The sequence below is a fragment of the Dioscorea cayenensis genome, chromosome 18 (assembly GCF_009730915.1).
Source record: "Dioscorea cayenensis subsp. rotundata cultivar TDr96_F1 chromosome 18, TDr96_F1_v2_PseudoChromosome.rev07_lg8_w22 25.fasta, whole genome shotgun sequence".
NCBI classification, from domain to species: Eukaryota; Viridiplantae; Streptophyta; class Magnoliopsida; order Dioscoreales; family Dioscoreaceae; genus Dioscorea; species Dioscorea cayenensis.
This window is the reverse complement of record NC_052488.1, coordinates 3,518,390-3,542,533: the sequence shown is the minus strand read 5'-3', so window position 1 is coordinate 3,542,533 and position 24,144 is coordinate 3,518,390. Positions and strand designations below refer to the sequence as shown.

Genomic DNA, 24,144 nt, shown 5'->3' with positions numbered 1-24,144 from the left:
ATAAAAATGAAATTAAGTAGTTAAAATAGCAATTTGTTAGAACCATGCTTTTTTTATTATAAATATATCTCTGTTTATTTATATAATTTAAAAAATTGAAATAAAATAAAATTAAAAAAAACCACCAAATAAATATTATTTTAGTATTATAAAATGACAGCTTTTTGGAAACAATTTTTTTTTTTAAAGCAACTTATATTTTAGAATAGTAGTAGAGTACATCATCAGGACCACTTTAGCTATTAAGATTAATTAAATGACCAACTAATAACAGCAAAATCTAAATAAATAATGGATGAAAGAAGGAGGCTTCTGAGAGATAATCAACGGAACTTATATGAGTACAAAAGCAAATTTCAAATGTCTTTAAGTAAATATGTGATAATATTTGTGCTATCACCGACATTATAGGAGAAACTCTTAAAATTGAGGTTGTGCTGGATTGTAGACTGAATAACTTCCTGCTAATTTTTAATTAAGGGCTTAGATGGAGGGTTCCTAACATATGTTTTGAATTTTATTAAAAAATAACTTGAGATCAAAATGAATGCCATTTTTTATTTAATAAAATTTTAAATGATGAATAATTTGATAATTTAATTAATTAATTGTTTATATGGATTGTTAAATATAAGTTTGCTAGCTAAACAACTAATTACAATTTAATTAAATAAACAATGACTTTGTATTAAAAATTTAGGGTAAATTACAAGATTAGTCACTAAACTATCCACCAGTTCCTATTTTGGTCACTAAACAAAAAAAAATTCTATTTTGGTCACTAACATTTTAAATTGCTTCCAATTTGGTCACTGACGCCAACGCCGTTAACAGCGAGCTGACGTGGCTTAGCCATGTCAGCGAACTTAACCACGTCAGCACTGCTCTTTAAAAACGTGTTTTCTTTCTTCTTCCCCTTCCCCTTTCCCTTTTCTTTCTTCTTCTCCTTGCCCGTTTCTTTCTTCTTCTCCTTAACCACGCACACCGTTAACAGAGTTAGCTCAAGTGACCTAATTGAACGTGAATCTAAAGTTAGGGTAGCTAATTGAAATTTTTGATAGTTCAGTTACTCAAATAGGAGTGACCGAATAGTTGGGTGACTATTTTAATAATTTACCCTAAATTTAAAATGAATCTAGATTCAAAGTCTATTTTTTAAGCACACATGGCATGCAACCAGAAAGCTTGTCCTAAAATATTTCATATAGTGAAAAGTCTTGGTAAGCATATCAGAACACATAATATTTAAATATAACCTGCCCACTAGCTATAAAAAGTAACAATCATGAGAATGTTTGGGTGATTCAATAAAACAGTAAATTCGAGGATTAAATAAAGATAACAGAGAATATTTAAAGGTAATGATTTGCAAATATGATGTTTTTTTTAAAATATTATTAATTATTTGTGAATTTTCTATCTAACTTGTACATTAAATAATTACAAATAAAGCATTTAACTAAGTTTAAATGGATAATAGTTATACTAATTTAAAAATATATATATAAAAATTACGGATAAAATTGAGAACTAGAAAGTTTAAAAATAAAATTAAAAAAATACTAACTGAATAAACAATTAGATCCAAGACGTTTAAAGATTTTCAAAAAAGAAGTGACGAGTGAAATAAATAAAAAAAACTTCAATTTGTTAAAAAAAAGAGCCCATAAAAAAAAAATTAAAGCATGGGCTTTGAGGGGGTAAAAAGTTGGAATCAACATAAAAAATAATACAATATTTCTTATATATTAAGATTCAAAGTTAAAACTTTTATTAGTGCATCGTTATCAAATTTCGTAAAAATTCAAAAGCAAACCAAAAAAGTGTTTCCATTATTAGTATTTATAAACATTTATCGACAAATTTCCTCTCTAATGTAATTAAAAAAAAAAAGCAATTACCAACTTCTGATAAAGCATCTTCACAAACCATCAAATTATTAATTTTTAAAATATAATTATTACAAAGAAAATAGGTTAGTTAGGACCATCATTCATCCCTCATCCCTTTTTGTGAGACGGAAATAAATTAAAAAAAAAATTAAGAAACAAAAAAAAAAATCACTCTCATCCAACCGTTCAAAAAATCACAGTGGACACGTGTCGACCGATAAAGTCATCTTCACCCTGGTATAAGAACTCGCACAGTAGCTTTTCACCACTCCATTCAAAACCAGGGCAATGGAGAAGCGGGAGGGCGAGCGTGGCGTCGTTCGCAGGGAAGCCGGCGAGAAATGGCGGAGGTGGTCGGAGGGGATGAGCCCGGAGGTTCTGGCATTGATATTCTCGCGGTTGCCTGCCGACGAGCTGCTCCGCGCCGTGCCATTCGTTTGCAAGTCATGGCACGAGGCTGTGGCCGGGCCTTACTGCTGGTCTGAGATCGAAATCGAGGCTTGGTGCCGCCGTGTGAACCGCACCGACGTCATCGACTTCGCGGTGAGGAAGCTCGTTCGCCGGAGCAGTGGCACCCTCCGGCGCCTCTCGGCCTACCGCATCGGTGACTCCGGCTTTGCTTATGCCGCCTCTTTGTGAGATTCTTGGGTTCTTCTGGTTTTGTTTTCGTAGTTTGATACCTTGCCTTTTTTTCTATATGTTTCTTGTTATGATTTGGTTTATGAACTTGTTATTATGCTTGAGAAGTTGTCTCAGATGGGTGAGGAGTTGTTTGCATCTTTAGGGTTTTGGCATTCTTTTCTGATGTTTTAGTAATTTGTTAATGAACTTGTTTTGATGCTTGAAAATGTCTGGTAAAATGTGTTAAAGCTTGGCATTTGTTTGAATTTATTTATTTAGGGTGTTTTTGAGCTTGCTCTAATGCTTCAGAATGTTTACAAGAAATAATGAATTCCTTAGTTTCTTAGGGCTTGTAAATGGTTTTTATTTATTTATGAGATGAGTGTGTAGTTAGTGTTTAATGCATTTTTCATGTTCATGAGCTTATGATTTTGGAGAATGTTTATAAGACATACTGAAGATTGGCATTTCTTAAAATTTTTTGGATTGGTGATCTCTGCTTATGAACTTGTTCTAGTGCTCCATAATGTTTGTAAGATGTAACGAGTCTCCTCATTCCTTATTAGGCTTCTTTTTCAAGGTTTTCCATATATGTATTTGTGAGATGCTTGAGTAAGTTGTGCTTTAGCTGTTCATGAACTTGCTGTGATGCTTAAGAATTTTACAAGAAATACTGAAGATTGACATTTGTTAGGTTTTTTAGGTTTATTTATGGATGTATGAAATGTACAAATAGTGGATATTTAAGACTGTCTCTATTCATCAACTTATTCTGATGCTCTTGAATGTGTATAAGATATAATGAAGCCTCGCATTTCTTAGTTTCTATTTTTCTTTTTGTCTTTTTATTATTATTATATTATTTTTTATGAAATGCATGAGTAATTGGGTTTTGTGGCTTTTTTCCCTGTTCATGAGCTTGATGTGCTGCTTCATAATGTTTATGAGTTGAAGCTTGACATTTATCAGATTTCTTTTTAGAATTACCTTTTCGGTAGATCATGAAATGCATGAGGGATGTCTAAGGCTGTCTCTGTTCATCAACTTGTTTGAATGCTCCAGAATGTTTGCAAGATAGACTGAAGCTTCCGATTTCTTAGTTTTATTTACAAAATCCTCAAGTAATTGGTATATAAGGCTTTTTACTTTCACGAGCTTGCTGTGATACCAATAATGCTTATAAAATATGTTAAAGCTCAAATGCATGATGAGATCTTGGCGGAATTTTGATTTAAAGGGTTTTCTTATTTATTACATGGTTAAGTAATGGGTGTTTATGGATTTGGGTGTTTTTTTGTTTTATGCCCACAAAATTGTATTTCTTTTATTTTAGATGGATCAAGTAAAATAGTTCAAATCTTAGTTTTGCATGATTGAATTTTAAATTCCAGTTTATCATAATTTGTGTTGTACTATTGCTTCTTTACTGTATCTTTTCTTTTGCTTTTTGGTGTTACTGTTTTTCTATTTATATCATTTTAACATACAAGCTATACATGTATGCTTGTTGTTTTTATCTTTTCCCTAAAATCAATTTTGTGACTAGATCTTGATTTTTTTTTCCAAAATGTTCATCGGCACCAATTGAAGGGTAAACTCCTGCCCTTATAAGTGCAATAGCCAATATTTTTTCCTGTTAGTGTAATCATTAATTTTAAGTTTTTCCAAATAAGATTTTGATTATCTTTTCTTGTGAGAAATGTGTGGATGGCTACATGAGTTTATGCTATTTCAAATTGCAACATAATGCTGGAAAGGGTCACTAATCTCAAAGGCTCCTGTGGTTTGAAACTAATTTCTTAGCCTTAATTTGGAATCTTTATTATTTTTAACTTCATTCCTATTTATATGGTAGACAAGTGCTTCCATATTGCCATTATCACTGATGGAATAAATCCATATTAGTTCTATTCTTAAATCAATAAATTACTAGTGGAAATTCAGAACTATTTATTTCCATTTTGAGCTAACAACGAAGTAGTCCAAACCATTTTGCGTTTTTTTTTATATATTCTAGGAAGCCATATGTCCTTTTCAATTTAGAGGAATTTAATCTCAATATTCTTTATCAAAGTTTAATGTGGTATGGGTGATTCTTTTCTTTCCTTTTTTCTTTTTGGTATGTTCACATCTATCTTTTGTTTTTCTATATTGCAGTTTAATGCAAATATAAATGTTTTTTTTTTTTCTTGATTCTAGCCTTGATGAAGAACTTGGTATTTAACACCTTGTTTACTTAGCAAAAGTGTACTTTAACATGCGCTAGCTCCACTATAATTTGATGAAAATAATGTGCAAGGCATTCATCAACAGTGGAAATTATGCACCTCATCTTTGGCATTCATGATTATTAATTTGTAAATTCAATGTTTAAATTAATCTAGAATTTTTACAGCCTGCTATCAGTATATATGCTGTGCTATAAAACCTTCTCTTGGAACGCAGGGAAATATTGAGCTTTTTAGTTAGCTTCACAATGATATATCTTAGAATATCTATGATGAACAATGCCTTAATTCGATTTTGTTCTATGATGTTCAGCTTATGTTGTAGGATCCAATGGGTTTTATTTGTTTATTCACCCTCACTGTCTGCAACTAATGTTTTTAATTTCTTATTCCATCTACATTATAAGATCTTGAAAAGGTAGCCGCAAACTTCAATTTGTTCAAAACCTGTATATGTGACCGAAAAGCTGCTGATAGCACTTATATTCTCTGCATAATGTCCTTTGGAATTGTTCTGCTAATGGATGCAGTCTGGATGAACTGTAATATTAATGTTTAAAAAATTTTTCATGTGTTCTTTCTGAGAATATATGCTAAAATTCAACTACCATAGAGCTTTATCTTGTTAACTCCTTGTTGATTCTCTGTTTCCTTTTTCCCAGCGGAAAGTTGCTCAATGTCCTTCGGATTCCAGTGAGTGAAATGTCAAGTGTAACAGTGGAGAAGTACGCCGGATCCCTTTCTTTGCTGACTGTTCTGGACATCAGTTACTGCCTGAACCTCAATGCCAGCAGCATCAAGGTGTTTGGTAATAACTGCAGGTGCCTTACTCATCTAAGGAGGAACATGCCACCTCCAGAGGTTGAGTTAAACCAGGGCAACCATGTAGTTTCCAGAGAAGATGAAGAAGAGGCACTTGCTGTGGCAAATACAATGCCTAAGCTAGAACAACTTGAGTTAGCATTTGGCCGTTTCAGCGATCATGGACTCGATGCCATTCTTACCAAGTGCAAGGCTCTTCAGAAGCTTGATATCCGTGGTTGCTGGAATGTGAGGTTGGATGGTGATGTTGGGTTGAGGTGTGATTCTATTAGGAGCTTCAGGGACCCTTGGGAGGATGAATACGCTGCTGTAGATGCCAATGGCGATGACGATGAGAGTTCATCACTCGACTTCAACTTCACTGATGATTCCGGTGATGATTAACATACTGCTGCTGTTTGTTTTGGTTTGTTAGTTTGCTGAATGACATTCAATCAAGGTATATACTTGTGCCTTTGATTTCAAGTCAACATTGATACACAGAGCTTTTGGTATTTATACATGTAAATGCTCCTTTACAGCAGCCTAAACATTAAACTGGCTCTTTACTACAAGTGTTTTTAGTTTAAATTTGAACATGAACTTGAATATGAATTAGATCATGAACCTTTTATTATGCATGGATTAGATTTGATGATTTTTGCACAGCAGCCTTGTGAATTATATATGAATTACTTCTCCTTTCCAAGTAAAACCCATAGTTACCTGATATCCTTATAAATCATTTGTATTTAGTTGTACAGATGCTTTTATTTATTCATTTGTATTACAGTTTTTTTCTTTGGAGGCTGGTTAAAAGGCTGGTGCCTTATTATTCTCTGTTGAAATGGCTTAACTCATTCTTAAATATAATCAATATCAATCCTAAGTAATAATGTTACTAGAGGTAATATATCTTCTCATGAATAATAGGCATAATGTCGCTTTTATATGAATATAAATAGATCAAAGACAGATCTTGGAACCCCGGATGTACAATATATATACAGTATGAGAATAGTATAAAAATCCCGGATGAACAGTATATGAACAGTACGGTGAATATATCTTCTCATTTCACCTTCTCATTTATTATTTATATATTTATTTTATAATAACAAATATATATTGCATTCCACTCCCTTTTTTTTTTCTTTTATTTATAAAAAGGGTATACATTTTTATTTTAGAGTATTATTTTTATAAGATAATAATCTCTACAATCTATACAATATATTTAAAGCACTTTTATAATTTGATTCGCGTTGGTTTGAAAGAAGATTTTTAATTTTTTTAAGAATTTTTCTCTATTTCATTTATTTGTTTTATTTGTTTGCATTTAATGCAATATAAATGGTTAATAGCATTTATTTGTTTGCATTAAATATTTTATTAGATATTTTAAATTATAATTATTAAAAATATATTTTTGATTTGTGAGAATGGTTCAATCAAGGAGTCATTCGAATAAATACTAAGTTAATAAAATATTTTAAAATATTATTTTGTAATTATGAACTATTTTTTAATTATATGATATGTAATATATATATATAATATAATACTCATTACTATTTGTTAATTATAAATAAAATATTTGAAGGAAAAAAACACATTATTAAATAATTTTTGTTTATGTTAATTATGGTATTAATAATTCAAAAATTAATTGCACTTATTTATTTATGTCATAAATATTGATGAGATTTTTTAAAATAAGATATATACTGAAAATTTTTATTATAATAAATAATTTAATTATAATTTTCATCGTGTGTCTACATTCTATATTAACTTCAACCCCTCAAATTTATAAAACCCGATGCAAAGTGAAATAATTCGCCTAGTTAATATAATTATCCATACATATAAACTAACATACAAATAAAATAAGCATTATGCGTGCTTTAATTAAGATGAATGGGATAACTTGAAATAGTCATAAATTTTTTAAAAAACTTGATTAATTAAATAAAATATAATTATAAATTGATTTTGAAATATAAATTACGAGTAATTAATTAATTAATTAAATCATAGGTTGTACTTAACAAAGAATTAGTGAGTATTAGTCTCTGGGATTTAGTTGGAGTATTAACTATGAGAAGTAGGCTTTAGAGTATTGAAAATTGGGTTAATTCTTAGGTGATTCAGGGTATAAGGGGTGTGAGGCGATTAATAGGGTATGCTAGGGTAGACTCGATAAGGCCGAATTAGCTCAAGACCGATCAGTAATTAACCTAGTGCTAACCACCCAAGTGGGGTTGGCCTAGTGGACTTGGCAAGTCACCCTAGGGTGACTCGGACTCGGCCTAGGCAACCCCACTAATTATTGGCCAGGCTAGAATCTGCTAGTTGATGGGTTGGCATATTGGACTTTTTTTTTTTAAAATATTCATTTATAATTAATTTAACAACAAATGTAAGAATCCAAACCAAATTCTTTGCCAACTACTCCGTCTATAAAAACACATAAAAAGAAGACCACAAACTAAGTTTTTTTAAAAAATTAAATCAAAAATTAAAAATTAAAATAATTCATAATAAATTAAAATAATTTGAGACAACTCAAAATAATTCAAAATAGCTTTAAAAAAACAATTTAAGGGTTTTTACTTAATTCCTTTCTCCATTGAATTAAGTTTTCAACGTATCTTTTTAAGTATAAGAAAAATTAAAACCCATATCATTCCCTTACTTTGGATCAGAGTTGCTGTTTATTTATTCGCCCACATCGAGATTTGCCTCATCTTTGGCTATGGTGCCAAACTCTCGAAGGTGGTGGTCATTGTTGTATTGAGCATGTTGTTAGTGTCAGTGAAAAAGAAGAAATCACTGATTTTAAGGTTTAAAAACTCTACTTGTTGTTAAAGTTAACTACATTTCTAATTATCTATACAAACTTATATTTTAATATTTAGTGACAACAATTGAAAACTTATTCTATCCACGGTATGTTTCTACTTGCATTTAATGTCTATAACAATAAGACTATGTAATATTTTTTTTAATAATTAATCAAAAAATGTGATAAACTTGCCATTATTGAAGGCCATTGAGGTTCTTATTCATATTAATGTTCTCGCTGAATCAAAAAGTACTGTTTAAGTAAATCCAACATCCAATCAATATATATATATATATATATATATATGGGGATTGGTCATTTACGAACGAAATGTACGAATGATTCATAGATCCATTGTTGAATTCAAATTGAACAGTTGTGAGACATGGGGTGCTATAGTGACTTCTTGTGAACAGTGCAAATTGGGATAAACAGTACCTTTGCAAACAGTGTCAAAGTGGGATATACAATGCACAATGTTTAAAACGTTTTGAGCCGTCGGATCATAAATCCAAACAGTAACTCTGTGATCTAGACCGTCCAAGATGATTTGCACCCTCCATAAGAAAAAAAAGAAACCTTCTCGCCTAACCTGTCCACACTAATGTTTTGAGCATTGTTCACTGACCTGTTGCACACACACTCTCTCACCACATTAATCAATGTAAATCTTTCTCGATTAGCCTCCTTTTTTGGTACATGAAGGTCACGGCTTCAAATTACATGCTTGTTCTTTTTTAAAGTTTTTTAAATTTAAAAAATATATGCAACATGCCGGTTTAGACTCGTCAACCCGGCAGGTTGACCAACCTAGTTGAGTCGAAGAGTCAACCCATTCAATCATGGGTTCAAGAAAAACCTAATCAATAACTCTGCTAGGCACAATGAGAGTTGGATATGGGTTGTGGCCATATCCACAAAGTCAACTGACCTGGTAGGTTTTGCAAGGTGGGGAAAATCTCGGCCCGTGACCCCCTCCAATTGAGTGGACGAAAGCCATTAGACATTATTAGAAGTATTAATTATTAAATTACCTTTTAGTCCTTTAAATAATAAAAAAATATATGCTACATTTAATTTGAATTTATTATAAACTATTTGAATAAATTATGGATTATTTTTTTGCACGTTTAGCTTAGATCTTTTATGTGTAGTACTAATTGATTTATTTCATATGTGTATTACTAATAAATCTATTAATAATAGATGTATTACTAATATATTTACCTTTTATATAGTGTTTGAATCCAAAAAGTAGAAGGGAAAATAATAAAGGGAGAGAAAGTAAAAAAAAAGAAAGGAAAGATTGAATCCTTGTTTGGATAGTCAAATTTTATAGAGGAAAGTAAATGAGGGGGTTTTTTTTTAAATAAATCTTGTTTAATTAAGGAAGAGAATGGAAAAGAAATGATATGTAATAATATTATTTACCAATTATATCCTTATTATTAAATAAAAAAATTTATTTATATTTAAACATATAATTAAAAACAAGATCAAATCGATACAATATTTGGAAATAACAACAAAGATCGGTGCCTTGTGAACCCTTGATTACAATAATATTAGATTGAAAAAAAATGAAGTGATGTTATATAATTAATTAAAAAAATGAGATATTAAGGTCTTTTTAAAAATTTAAAAATTTTTAGGAGATTCTCTCACCCCAACAACAAAATCAGAGGGCAGAAAATGTGAAGTTCCGGAGGTTTCGGAGCGTCAGAGCTCGATTAAATTAAAAAAAATCTATCAAAACGAAGGAAAGACTCACTATGACTCTTCGAAACCCTTTTTTCCTTTAGTTTCACTTGTCAACCCTCAATCAAAACATAACATTAATCTTTTAAATAATAAAAAAAAATATGCTAAATTTAATTCGAATTTATTATAAACTATTTGAATAAATTATGCGTATTTTTGCACATTTATCTTATATCTTTTATGTGTATTAGTAATAGATTTATTTCATCTATGATGACAAATTAACTAATAGTGAACTAAATCAACAATTTTTTTAACATTATATTATAAAATAATATAGTTAATTAAAATGTTAATAATCTTCATTTTGACAAATAGAAGATGAGCGTCTCATTTAAATAAGTTAGAGACGTGCACAAATGATGAGTTAATACTTTAATACACATGTATCTTTATTTTTTTGTGGATTTTGAAGATCTGGTGTCGTACATCAGGAAATTTTTTTAACCAAAACATCGACATTATTTTCTCAACTAGTCCACATCAATAAAGTTTCAATAATCATCTCAAAAAATAAATCTTTCTCATATTATAGTGTTAACTATTCTGCTCATTAAGGGGGTACTATAGGTATTTTACAATTTTAATTTTAGAGTAGATGCTATAATTGACATGATGGATTTTTTCCATGAAAATATTATTACAATCTAGTATATAGTCTATAAAGTTTATCTTATCAAAATAAATCCATATTTTTTTTAACTAGTCGAATACTCTATAGAATATTAAAATTTTTACTAATATCCTGGCATCAATTAATATTAGTCTTTTTAAGTTTAACTTAATTTGTGTTATAAAACTATATAATATATCAAGACAAACATAGAACAAACATAAAGTAGAAGAAGTTCTTGTTGTTATTATTTTCATTCTTTTGGTATATATATATATAGGGTTTAAATTTGAAACCCAATAAACTTTTTGGCAAATGAAACGCCAAGAGTCAAAAGAAGTTTGTAAGAAACATAATAGGCATTCATTTTTTAATGTTTCGTAACAATTTGATCCATTTTCAGAGATTTGATTGTTAGTCTGTATTTTAACATCAAATTAATACCCTATAACGCAAATTCAAATTATAATATAACCATCTATCTTACTAACAAAACACTATTCAATCTCAAAAGCATGAGGAAACTCTTTTCTTGTGATGCGACTGATGCCCAAGTTATTGTCATATGAGAATAGAGTTCCGAAACTAATAATTTAATTTTATTCAAATAGTTCTCATTAGTGACCATTTATTGTAGGGTATAATTTTCAATAAATGTATAAATTTTTTAATTGGGATATTGGAGGAAACTGACTGAATATATGAGTATTATATAGAATTTTTTAAACTATTAAAGGTTCTGTTTTTAATAAAAAATCAAAATTATGACTAGGGTTATACAAAAAAACTCGTGCCATAATTTTAAATAACAAAAACATAAACTACAAAACCATCCCATTATCCCTTTATTTCAAATTTGTTATATTGTTTAGTGTAGTGGCTTATCAATAATTTTCAGTGGTTGATTAGTTTTAGTTTAAATGAAATTTGAATTTGAATGATAAATTTAAATTACGGAGCTATCATTCAAAACCTAAAACTTCTGAATTTTGAATGGAGAAAAAGGTGAGAAGTAAATTTTTTTAAAAATTTGGATTTTTGTAACAAATCTTATGAGAGTTTTGTTACATTTTTTAAAGATAATAATAATCATAAAAAAAATATTATTGCCAAATGACCTTTTTTTTAATAATATATGGTAAAAGGAATTAATAGAGAGTGAGAGAGGAAAATAATTAGGAGAATAGAAGATTTTTTTTTTCATAGTTAGCCACTTGGTGGACATGAGGAATAAATGCATGCTGTTTGTTTATTTTTTATGTTCATGTAATGATTGTTCATATTTATTCTTATATGACTGAAATAAATTATTAATTTGCAGTAAGAAAAAATATATTATAATAATAATTTGTATTGTCAAATTAAGAAATTTACATATTACATTAAAAATTAAAAATTATAATGAATATCACTAATTAAGTGCAAAAGTATGTAAGCATTGTATCAATTCAATATATAAATAAAAAATAAATTAATAATAAAATAAATAATAAAGTCAATGCTAGAGAAACTAAGAATAAAAAATTTGTAGATAATATAAACCATAAAGAGTAATCTTAAAATTATTATTTAAAAAATTTAAAACATAATTACCAAGGTTGCAACAAAGATAGGAATATTACACACATATATATATACATTTGAGTTGAAATAGAAATAAATTCTTGGTCACCAGAATAATCATTTAGATCACTGGGTAAATATCTTGCGTGGACATTATATTATAATATATTTTTATTTTGGATAACAAATTTTAATTTATATTATTTTAATTACTCAATTTTAATTTGTGTTCACCAGGACACCAAGGACATTTGGAGAATAATTGCATGATGTGTATACTAGATTTGTTATGCGCATCATCAAAGAGAGACACTTGACCACTCTTATTGACATGCTATATGCTATGTCAGACCATCCAATTGGTCAATAAAAGTGGCAGATAACAAGGTGAATTGATGTTGACGTGATAGGAAACACAAACGTACTAGCCGAGCAAGTAGTAAAGTGTGCACAAGACATGGTATTGATCTATAAGAAAAATCAAGAGTACTAGTACTAATCCTAACTCCGAAAATTAGCCTAACAAAAAATTGTGATACATGCAAACAAAATAAAAAGAAAGAGAATAAAAAAAAAAGATTGATGACTGCATTTCATATCACGTTTTAAATACGTCCAAATTATACTTTTGCTCATCTTTTAGTATTCTTTGTATATATTTAATGCTATTCTAGGTATATTGTATTCATTGTGCAGGATTTTAGGGTTCAGACCAAGTATGAGTGAAATCGGAGGAAAAAAAGACCAAAGAACACAATTTTCTAAGTGTCCAAGCCAAGCACGGTCGTGCTCTCTGACCATGATTATTGTTGTCGCCAAAAAGCCTGAGTAACTAGACAGCATGGGTATGCTCTAAGTAGAACACAGGCGAAGCACTGGTGTGCTCCCTCCCCGTGGTTATCATTGAATTGAAGCTCCTTTTTTCCTTCGGGGAGAAGCATGGTCCTCGTGCTCTAACAAAGCACGGATAGAGCACGACCGTGCTCTCCTCGAGATTTTCTCTGGATAACACTTAGCCGATTCTCTCAAAAGCCCTAAGGGAAAACACAGCTTAAGCACGACCGTGTTCAAATCGTGTTGAGCTTGAAAAGTATTTTTTATCTCCTAAATATGGATTTTGAAAGGGAGGAGTCAAGAGTTTTTCTCTCCAACTTTTGGCGATTGTCAGGAGCGCTGATCAGTCTTCACCACACCGTCTAAGGGGATCAAGGTTAAGTTAGATGCACTTAAGAAGTGGAGTTGGCTCATACATGAAGCTTTTGAAGTACAATTAAGGAGATATTGTAAAAAAAGGGAAGTCATGATTTCTCACTTTATTATATTTATTTCTTTCTCTCAGTTGTATGAACTCATGAGTGGCTAACCGTTCCACGGTGCCCCGGGATGCTGAACTATGTTGCTTAGTGTACTTTGATTTACTTGCTTTTAATGTTTATGTAGTTTTATTGCGCTTTTGTCTTAATTTATGTGTCGTATAACTTGATGTGCTTAATTTGCGTAGTTGCTTTATAAAACTTGGCGTGTGTCTATTATTGTAGTTGTAATTGCCTTGTTTAGTTGCAAAATTTGGCGTGTATGAGCCCGTAGTTATAATTACAAAACTTGGCGTATTTGAGAACCATAGATGCGACATTGTTTTTAAACACCCACAAGAACCTTAGAATATACATGATAGACATTAGAAGCAAGACAATACACTAAAGCACATAGAGATTATCTTGGGGCATTGTTCTCTTGTTGTTAAAAACTCAACCCTAGTCTGCCTGTTGCCTCCATCTTCCTTTTCCCTTTCTTTATTAGTTAATCATTTTTTCCAACCATCTTTTGCTTGGCTAGAAATTAGAAGATCAATTAGTACTAGAAGTCCTCCCTGTGGTTCGACAACCCTACCCCTCTCGAGTACCACTTTATTACTTGTTATGATTCGTACAATTGTGGAGAGTACAATCAAGGATACAAAAATGAAATCGGACGAGAATCAAGGGAAAAGAGGATGCACGGGTGTAGAGTCCATTTAGGGTTTTATAAGTCCAGGACAAAGGTTATATAAGTATAACAATCCTATTTGAACCGAGAGAAAATCTAAAATATACTAAACCCCTCTTGTAAGGATAAATAGTAAATGGTTCCATACAGTGCTAGTACAGACACCTCACAAGCGGATTACACTCTATAAAATCTCATTGTAAATTAACAAGAATTCAAAAAAATTCAAAAGTAGATAATCCTTCTTACGAATAAATTGTCCTTAATCCTATACAAAATAGAAATGTGTTTTCTTTTAAAATCTATTTCCTATGATTGCAAAGAGCATAGAATTACTTGTTAATTCACTCGGGAGGATTGAGGGAGGAGAACTCTCGACTCCAAAGTACCAGATTGCTAAACTTACTCAAAATCCTCTCCAATCGTGGTTTGTCTATGCTAGGTGTGTATTTCTACTTATCACAAAACACAACATACAAGAAAACTAGGGCGTTCGTCTCGTTAGTTTCAAGCATTGAAAAGATGCAATTTGATTAAATAATATAAATCATAATTATGAAACAATTAAATCATAAAGATTTACAACCAATGTCAAAATAGAATAAACACTAGAGTTCATCTACGCCCAAGCATCTACAAAATTAGCTTTCCATTAAGGGAGAGAAAGCATCCAAACAACAAGACGCTACAAGAAACAAAGAAGATATAAAAACCCTATTCTCAATTTCTCTAAGAGGTGATTGTCATAGAACGCCCAAGGGCCTTCTAAAAATGCTGGCAAGACAACCCTTGACTGCTCCAATCTCTTTAATCTAAACTAGGTGGGCTGATTTTCCCTCTTGATTCGCCTCCAAAGCCCTGGAGATCCGCCCCCTTTCTTTCCCCATGACTCTTCATTGAATAGGACAAAAGATACCCTCAAAACCTTCGTAAAAAATATTTATACTTAGCCACTTAAGAGTTGAGCATAAGAATGCGCCCGTACAGAGTTGGGGATCATGGGTCACGAGCTTTTAGAGATCACTTACGGCCATAACTCCCATCTATAAGGTCTTCTATCTGGTGTTACAGTCACGCTTACGACCCTAAGTGCTGGATCGTAAACTTCTCTGGATAGCCTTGCAATTACCATTATGGGTGTCTGTTGTGCTCATAAGCTCCTCTGGAACATTCCTTACAATCTGACTTATGGGCATAAGTCCTACTTGTAAGTTCCTCTGATTATTCTTATGCTCCTCTTTACGGCATAAGCATGCCCGTAAGGTTCAATGGAAGAGGCTTATAGCCCTAACATGGCCATAAGGTGCCCATAAGTGAGTTTGCCTGGCTTGTTCTTCATTTATTGATGTCGAGAAAGCTCCATCTTCATCATTTTGTCTCTAAATTGTCTTTTGGTTCTCTCTCATCTTTAAATACAGCCCGAAGCTTGAAAATGCAAAATACACCAAGTTTAGCATCAAGTTCAAGAATATTACTCTAATAAACAATAAATGAGTGTACAAAATAATATTAAATAATGAATAATTTTACACTCATCATGATGTGACAAATCTGCCATACACATCATGAAATTATCCCTAGAATCCCTTTGGTATCCTCTTGTCAACACAAATTAAAGTTGGATGACCAAAATGATAAAAATTGAAGTCCAATGCTCAAAATACAAAATGAGTATAGTATGGTACCCACCTACAAAATTTACCACATTGGATGTATTATAGTACAAAGTAAAGCGAATTATTCCAAACGGCCATAAATAGAATAGTAATATTCCATTAGCTCTTATTTAATGGCTTTTTAGTAGCCTATTCATAGAACAATAGTTTATTTTAATCTTTATTTGTGTTTTTCCTTGGACAAATGTGATAAGTGTTATAGTGGGCCTAATACCTCTAGACTATAAACTCTTTGGTGATTTTAATTTCTGTTGCCACGCACTTAAAAAGAATATATCTATATATAGTCTAAGATTTTTCATTTTTGTCAATGCTTAACATTCAGTCCCAAGAGCCTTTCATGGATTCATATATTTAGTCCAAGATTTTTTCCAAGATTTTTTCCAAGAGCTCTTTCATCCAAGAAGTGGAAATGTGGAATAAAGGTACATGTAATCCAGTTTTAGTTGATTTTGTTGGTGCCCAAAAGTATATTTGCAAAAAAATAAAAAATAAATAAAGTAAAATAATAAATGAGTCTATTTAAAATTTATTGAAAATTCAAAAATGAAAATGAAAAATGGGTTGGACAATGATGTTTGATGGATGGACTGATAAAAGAGGATGTTTTGTCACTAAACTTTTAGAGAATAGCCCTAGTGGAACTTTTTTTTTCCCTTAAATCTATTATACATCAAATATATCTTATAGTGTTGAAAATGTTTTTGAATTACTTGATTCACTGGTTGATGAAATTGGAGAAGATCACATGATACAAGTCGTGACAGATAGTGCTTCATCTAATGTTTCAATAGGTGGAAAACTAATCTCAAAAAGGAAAAAAAACCTTTTTGGTCTCCATGTGCTACACATTGTATTGATTTGATGTTAGAAGATATAAGACAATTGCTTATGGCTGTTAATACCCTCTCTATGGCTAAGAAAATTACCATTTAATCTATTGACATACATTATTAATAAATATGCTTAGAAAGCTATGATTTTATTCTGGCTGGTGTGACCAGATTTGCTTCTTCTTATCTTACTTTGAGTTGTATGCATGAGCTTAAAAAGGCATTGAGAAGTATGTTTGTATCTAAAGATAGCCCATTTGCAATAATAATAATAATAATAATAATAATAATAATAATAATAATAATAATAATGGTGATGCCATAAAGGTGGAAAACCTTGTTGTTGGTGATGGCAAATTTTGGGATGCCATTGTGTATTGCTTGAAAAGTGTCTTACCATTAGTAAAAGTTTTGAGATTTGTTGATGGAGATGCTAAGCCTGCAATGGATACATCTTTGAGGCTATGAATAGGGCAAAAGAAAAAAATAGCAACAAATTTTGATGAAGTAAGCTCAACATATAAATGAACATGGGAGATAATTAATGAAAGGTGGTTATTGCAACTCCATAGGTCTTTTCATGCAACAGCTTGCTATTTTAATCCAAGGTATATCTTCCTTTTTATTAGTTAATATAATTTTCATTTTAAAACTAGATAAAATTTTTAAATGTGCATTTAGGCAATTACTGTCTTATTTATATTAATTTGTAAATAGATTTCACTTTGATCCTATTTTCAACTATGAAGATGAGGAAATGATGGTTGGTTTAATTGAAAATACTAAGAGGATGTATCCAGATGTTGCAATGAGGATGAAGATAGATAAACATCTTGAACAAAATTTAAAAGCTAAGTGGATGTTTGCAATAGATATGGCAGTTGTAACGAAAGATGAAAAGCATCCAGGTATTATTTAACTTTTTTTTTTTGTTATAATTATTTATAAGACCTTACATATTTATATAATTGTGAACTTGAAATGTACTTACTCAATGGCTAGTATATTTAGCATTGTGGTAGGAATTTTATGGAAGTAAATATAAACAACTTTAAACTCTTGTCATTAGAGTATTTAGGTTGACATGTAGTGCTAGATGTGAAAAGTGATAGAGACACAAGCGTACACACCGATTAAGTAGTAAAGTGTGAGTGAAAGCAGGGTATCGATCTACAAGGAAGATTGAGATTACTAGTACTAATTCATATCCCAAAAGTTAGCCTAATGAAAGTAGTGATGTGCATGAACAAACTCAAAAGCAAAAGTGAGAAATAAAAGAAATCAAGAAATCAGGGGAAGAAGGGATGCCGAGTATAGTATCCATCTAGGGTTTGTTAAGTTCAGGACAAAGGTTGTATAAGCATGCAATCATATTTGAACCGAGAGAAATCCTAAAATATACTAAACCCCTCTTACAAGGATGAATGGTAACTGATTCAGTATAGTGTAGATACAGATACCCTATAATCACTTTGCACTCTATGAAATCTCAATGTGGATTAACAATGATTTCTAAAATAAATAATCCTTCTTGTGAAGGGATTATCCATAATCTCATATTGATTGGGTACCCCTTAAATCTATTACCTATGATTGCAAAGAGCATGGAAATCACTTGCTAATTCTCTTGGGAGGATTTAGGGAGGAGAAGTATTACTCCAAAGTACCTCATTACTAGGCTTACTCAAAATCCCATCTAATCATAGCATGTTTATGTTATTAGGTGGGTATTTTTACTCGTCACAAAGCACATCAAATATGATAACTAGGGCTTTCACCACAATAGTAGTCAAGTATTACACACAATTAGATTAAAATAACATTGATTGCAATTGAGGAACAAATAAACCAATAAGGTCCACAACCAATGTCAAAAAGAATGAAATCCTAGCGTTTAACTATGCTCGAACATCTACAAAATTAGCCCCCCATTAATGGAGGGCAAGCATTCAAACAACAAGACATGAAGATAAATAAACTAGACATGAAAACTCCCTTCTCAATTATACCGGAGGATGATCGCCGGAGAACACCCAAGGACCTTTCCGCAAACTCCACCAAGCTAGTCTTTAGGCTGTGATCCTTCTTCTCCAAAATGTATTGGTTAAATCTCCCTCTAGAATTGACCCAAAAACCCAAGAGATTCACCCCTCCCGTGTCTCACCTCCAAATTGGAACAAATTATGCCCTAGAAATCTTCATCATAAATATTTATACTATACTCCTAACGAGCTACTTATGGGCATAAGGACATGGCCATAAGGAGCTGGAGATGATGGGTCATAAGCCTTATGAGACCACTTACGCTGTAAGTCTCGTTTGTAAGGTTTTCTGTCTTATATGTTATGGTCCAGCTTACGGCCATAAATGCTGGACCGTAAACTTCTTTGTATGCCTCTTGTGACCATCCTTACAAGCCTAAGTTCTGCTCGTAATCTCCTCTGGATGGTCCTTACTTTCACTCTTACTGGCATAAATCCTACCCGTAAGTTTCTCTAAATATTTATATGATCTGCCTTACATCCATAAGCATGCTCTCAAGGTTCTCTAAGGGGCTTACAACAATAAGCCTAATAGTAAGGTGCCCATATACAATCCTTTGCCTTGTCCTTCCTTGATTGATTCTGAGATAGCTCTATCTTCATCGTTGTGCCTCTAAAACACTTCTTTTGGCTCTCTCTCTCTCTCTCTCTCTCTCTCTCTCTCTCTCTCTCGTCTTTTAAGTGCTACCCGAAGCCTGAAAATACAAAACACACAATATTGAACATTGAATTCCAAGATATAATTCTAATACATGCCTAATGAGTGCACAAAATGATATAAAATAATAAACAATTGTATAGTCATCAAATTCCTCCACACTTAAGCTTTTGTTTGCCCTCAAGTAAAAAAAAAATATTACAAACTAAGAGGGGAAAGTGCAATACCTCGGGCGCTCAAGAATTGGGGGAGTTTCAAAAGTAATTGGGTGTTAGCAATACAAGGATGCTAAAAATCTCAAGTTCTGAAAAATAGTTTACACTCTATTCAAGGTTATTGATTGTGTGTATGTTACAACTCTCTATTTCACTTCTTTTGACTTAAAAGACTGCAATAGTAAAATTTTTATAAAAACTTCTTCTTTTTAAGGTGGTAGCTTCACACAACTCCCAAGATAGCCTTTTCACAATGGCCCCGTAAAGTGGCTTTCATGCTCAAGATAGGTATTTCTTTCCACAAATTTTCTTAGAAGATGGTAGCTTTCACTCTCCTAAAGAGGTAAATCTTTCTCTCGTTAGAACATAAATGTGTCTAATTTATCAAGAATAGCTCTACACATCTACTAGGGGTAGCTCTTTGCCGCTTCCCAAATTTCTCTTTTCCAAACAAATTCTTTCAAATTTGCAAAAATTTTCTCAATTTATTTCACTTGAAGTAGAATGAACTAAAGACTATACAAAGTCATAAAAGGTCTAAGTTGCTACAATATAGAAGTTGTGTGCTTCAATTGGATAAACAACTGAGAATAGAGTGGAAACTAAAAAAAAAAAAAAATAGAACTAAAAAAATGAACAAACTCACATGTGTCCACCCTTGTACTAAGAAACTCCTACTATATTTCAAATGCACCCTCATATGTCAACAACTTAGCAAGGAAATGAATTCAATAAGTCCTAAACCCCTCTCTCACACTTAAAATCATACATTGTTCTCAATGTGTGTAATGAATACTCAAGACAATGCAATCAAAAATAGAAGGGTGATGGAAAACAAGTGCTTCCCAGGTATTCAAGGCTAATGATAAGTTTATGCTTTCTAGTATCAAATACAATTAATGACAAAAAAAAAAAAATATGTTTTATAAAATTAATACTTGTATTTCTATTTCTTCCACTAAATGACATGGTTGATAAAGAAGTAAATTGAAAATCATTTGGTGAAGTCGGCAATGCAAGCAATAATTTGGAAGACTTGAATTAGGAGACTCTTTTAATAGCATGCATCCACCAAAATCATAGACTTAAGTTTTTAATTTCTTTATGTGTGTTTCATGTTTATGTTTTATTTTATGGAGATGTGAATATTTTTATGTTTGCCAATTATTGATAATTTAATTGTTTTTTCATGTTTATGTTTTGATTTGTGGAGATTTGAACAAGTTCATATTTATATTATTCGGTGTACTTGAATATGTAGCATAATTGCTTAAAGTTTTAAAAATTATGTTTTTATTTTTTTTAATATTTAAATTTTTTTAATTAATATAAATGACATAAAATTTATGTTTTAATAAAATTATTGATCCTTATTCAATCCGATTGAACCCCTCAACCTCTGACAACCCCTGGTCTTTTCTTGGTCAAAGCCCAGTTCTGTTATAAAGACCTTGAGAATTTATAAGATATGGAAATTCTTCATATATGTTTTGGGATATTACATAATTTTGGATTATGTTTATTATGAAGGATATCTATTATTATACTGTGCCTTGGTGAGATATTATGATAATTATTTATTTATTTATTACAATATAATTAATTAATTATTTATTTATCAATAGGTGTTGGACAATAAAATTGAAAAGGGGAAGGGGGTTCGAATGATGACAATGTCTTTGTTTCTTTAAAGAAATTTTTAAGAAATTAAAATTTTTAACTACTTTATTTTATTTCGTTTTATTTCTCATTAGCATTTGTTCTTAATCAATAGATTTTAATTATAAAATCCAAGAAAGATAAGGATTATCACTTAATAGAAATCATGAACCCTCAATTATTTCAAAATATAAAAATTAAAAATTAATTATTATTTATTATTTTTGACCAATAAGATCAGATGAAAACAAAATATCCTACAAATATTTATTTAACTATTTCTCTCTCTTCCAATAATTAAATTATATTTGATTGTTAATCAAAACTATAACATTCCACTAAAAAAAATTAATACCTTATAGTAAATATGCAATTATAGAACTTTTGAGTGGTTTATAACCAATTTTCCCATTTTTTTTTTACAATCATAATTAGGTGTTTTGGGGTGGGGGTCGAGTTTTGGCCCGGCCCAGCAAAACCCACCAGGTCATTTGACTTGCTAGACCAGGCTGGAAAACCGTAATTGGCCCGCACTGTAGCGCGCACGGTTGTAGTTCAAGGGATTTCAAACCCGTGACCTGGCGAGTTAACCCGCCGAGTCACCCGGTATTTTTTTCAAACTCATGACTTCATGTTGGAAACCCAAAGATTTAACCACTTGACCTACAATGCAACTTTTGGTAATTGTAAGGAGAAAGTATATATATATATATATACAAATAATTGTAGAATGTCGATTTTCCATCTTTCCATTTTTTTGAGAGCATAATATAAATACAAATTTTAATGTTTTTCAATAGTATCTAAATATTGAAAACTCGCATTATACTCTTTTGATTAATTATAAAATATATTTTAGTGTTTTATATTTGAAAGCCTTGAAGGTAATGATTTTTTTCTTTAAACACAATATAGTGAGTACAATATTGACAAACCTTTAGCATTCGAAAGTTAAGTTAAGGGTAAGAATTAATTTTAATTGTAATAAATTGTAATAAATAAATAAGATGTCAACTTTGATCAAAGAAAGAGAACTATATGAGTTTTAATTTCTCTCATATAAGAAAATATATAGATAACTTAATTCAAAAGGTATACAAATTATGTGCGAGTCTTTTATTTTTTAAATCATTTTGACTTTTCTTAATTTTTTTCAAATTATTAGAAATTTTTTAATTTTTTTATTTTTAATACTATAATTAAAAAATTGCTTTTTTTTTATTTAGCTTTATTTATGTAATTTTTAAAATAAATACTCAAAACAACCTTAGGTCAAGTGTTTGAAGGGGTGTTGGTTTTAATGCAAGACATTGGTTTGAATCCCATCCATGAAGTTTTTTTTTTTTTAAAGGTGGATAAACCACTTAACATTAGAATAAGATAAAGGGTACAAAATATCCACTAGATGTGGAAAAACAAAAAACACGGAAATAAAAGAGAAAGAGCTAAAGATCAGGTGACGACGAATGAGCACTCCCTCCGGCTGGAGTGGAAGAAAAAAAAGCCTATTCCCCCAAATTCTCCGGATCTGCCCCATTGATTTGTCAACCACCGGGGATGTCGACATGGGGCTTTATCAGCTCCAAACTGCAATAAACACTAGTGATAGAGACCTCCAGATTCACTTTTTTACTTCTGGGCCTATTGATGGTTGTTGACAGGGCCCAAGCTAGTGCAAACACTGACATTAGGCCAACCACGCCCAATTCCAACTTGGAGATCCTCCAGCCTTTCAATCGGATCACAACCCACCCACGTAGCTATGTTAACAAGGTCAACATATCCCTTTTCACGTGGCAGCCCAACGCCCATGTATCAGCGCATTAGTAGATAACTTGTACAAGAAAGTTTCCTCGACCAATGAGAGGCTAACACACATGTAATGAGATCAATGAGAGACCGACACCAATGAGGGCTTTCTCTCATCTCCCGAGGGAAACATGAAACGACTGGTCCGTGGATGTCCTTCTCCTGCAACTAGTTTGAAGCGAGCCCTTTCCCGACCACCGGTCTCAACTCCAGTGGACGCCGGAATCCGTATCAATAGCTCCCCAACTCTTTGGTCAACATGGTTAACACCAATCGGGCCTGCAACTGCCTTAGTGATCTTAATTAGGGTGTCATCGACTCTTGTTATCGGATCCTCTCCCGGCGCTTGTTGGAAACCGCAGCCTCTACCACAGAGTTTAACACGCTCACAGCATAAAGCAGGCCATCCAACCAGTGTATGGTGTCTCGTCAGTTTGCGGCCACCTCTCCTCCCAGAGACAATCCACAGTGCATCTCTCCAGTAAGCAATCCCCTCCCTTGACTCCACGGCATCAAAGGTCGTAATCCTCCTTCATGGCAGGAGACTAACTCCACCACTAACCGACTGTCTTGGCGGGAGGAAGCTTTCACCACCATACCACCACAACCACCAGCATTACAGGAGATAAACTCCATCGCAGCCGAAGTAACAACGAAAAAACCACCCGATTTTCTAGGCGGATACCTATCCCGAATGTTGCCTCTATCATCTCTAACGCCAACGCCAACACCAACCACTATCTTAGATTGCATCCCATCCGACGCTAATCCTGGACTTCATTTAGGTTTCTAACACTAGATCGGGAGTCCGAATGTCCATCACTGACATCACTCTCGTCGTCGTCATGGCAGGAGCCAAGCTCCACTGCCGCAAATCTCGCCACTGGTCGCTGATCCTCTTGGACATCCTCCCCACAGTTGTCACTCAAGTGGGAGCTC

At 31.9% G+C, this 24,144-nt stretch overlaps 1 protein-coding gene across 1 annotated transcript; it reads left to right on the top strand.

Moving 5' to 3' along the window:
- The first annotated feature begins 2,180 nt into the window (after positions 1-2,180).
- Positions 2,181-6,179, top strand: LOC120282726 (F-box protein FBW2-like). The gene is made up of 2 exons (XM_039289578.1): positions 2,181-2,527; positions 5,404-6,179. The coding sequence occupies exons 1-2, from the start codon at positions 2,181-2,183 to the stop codon at positions 5,945-5,947; spliced, it is 891 nt and encodes a 296-aa protein (XP_039145512.1). The 3' UTR covers positions 5,948-6,179.
- Positions 6,180-24,144: the final 17,965 nt, after the last annotated feature.

Coding starts and splice junctions, on each gene's coding strand:
- LOC120282726 (XM_039289578.1), top strand. CDS start 2,181: ATGGAGAAGCGGGAGGGCGAGCGTGGCGTCGTTCGCAGGGAAGCCGGC. Junction 2,528..5,403: donor TTTGCTTATGCCGCCTCTTT/GTGAGATTCTTG, acceptor CCTTTTTCCCAG/CGGAAAGTTGCTCAATGTCC.